Here is a 1,124-nt window from a genome sequence, read left to right on the forward strand (position 1 = left end):
TTACATGTTAATCATTCCCTCACCAATCATCTCACCCACAGATAAGGTGTTTATTTGATGCAATTATCGCTGTTCACCATACTTAGATCAAAGTCTGATTTCATTTAGAAAAAAAGAAAAAGAAAAGAACTGGTTGCATCGACTGAAACATGAATCATGTTTGTTTTTTCTCTTTTCTTATCTGCCCACTCCAGATTGGCCTGAGACGGAAACTGCAGATTCTTTCTGGGAAAATGGTAAATACTGTCTACAGTGATGAGGAAAAGGGAATCCAAGACAAGGAAAGTAAAGAGGAGACCATCTTGGCCATGTTGGGCATCATTGGGACCATCCTTAACTTGGTAGTTATCATCTTCGTCTACATCTACACCACCTTGTAGGTCTCAAACTGTTTCGGTGCGTCATCATTCAGCGGGCGGAGCGGATCTCGTCTGAGCCACATCTTGTGCGCTGTTTTTGGAGATAAAGATGGGAGGAGCAAGACGGAGGATGAACCTCCCCAGTGGTGAACTGGATCCGACTGTCTACCAGTGCTACACGGCATCAATCCCACATCACTTCATGATAATGAGATTCCGGGAAACTGGCGTGTTCCTCTTGTCTTTACAGGTAGAAATATCCCGGATATCTGGCCATCTTTGACTTGTACATATGAGTGCATGAAACTAATGAGAGACGCTCAGAGATGCAGTTTTTGCCAACACGTGGACTCGAAGCTGCAGTGTGGACACTTTTAGAAAATATTTTTCAGATCTTATTAATAAAACATGGATATTTTCAGAACTGCTTCCATTGCATAAACAATGACGATACAGAGAGAGTAAACACAGGTCGCTGTTTAATATTTTTTCACTCAGTTAAACACACAAACTTCCATTTATATGCGATTCAAACCGACAGCTTGATTCAAGGTTCGCTTTTATACAGATTTTCTCATCAAGTTTTGGAAATAATTGTCGTTGGGTGACTTTCCACAGGATCCAACATCAAATGGGTTATGCTCACATGTTTAGCTTGTTCCGCGTACATTTACTTAAAATCCTTGAGTCTCTTAATCGTTTAAGATCAGCCTAAAGTGCTGGACTGCATTTATTATGGAAACACTTGACATTGTGCTTGACATA

At 40.7% G+C, this 1,124-nt stretch overlaps 1 protein-coding gene across 1 annotated transcript; it reads left to right on the plus strand.

The window, feature by feature from the left end:
- Positions 1-233: 233 nt before the first annotated feature.
- Positions 234-380, plus strand: tunar (TCL1 upstream neural differentiation-associated RNA; the record flags this gene model as incomplete). The annotated part of the gene is made up of 1 exon (XM_080479892.1): positions 234-380. One exon carries the CDS (start codon positions 234-236, stop codon positions 378-380), a length of 147 nt encoding a protein of 48 aa, XP_080336018.1.
- Between the last annotated feature and the right edge of the window lie 744 nt (positions 381-1,124).

Source organism: Lipophrys pholis (genome assembly GCF_963383615.2).
Source record: "Lipophrys pholis genome assembly, chromosome: 14".
NCBI lineage: Eukaryota > Metazoa > Chordata > Actinopteri > Blenniiformes > Blenniidae > Lipophrys > Lipophrys pholis.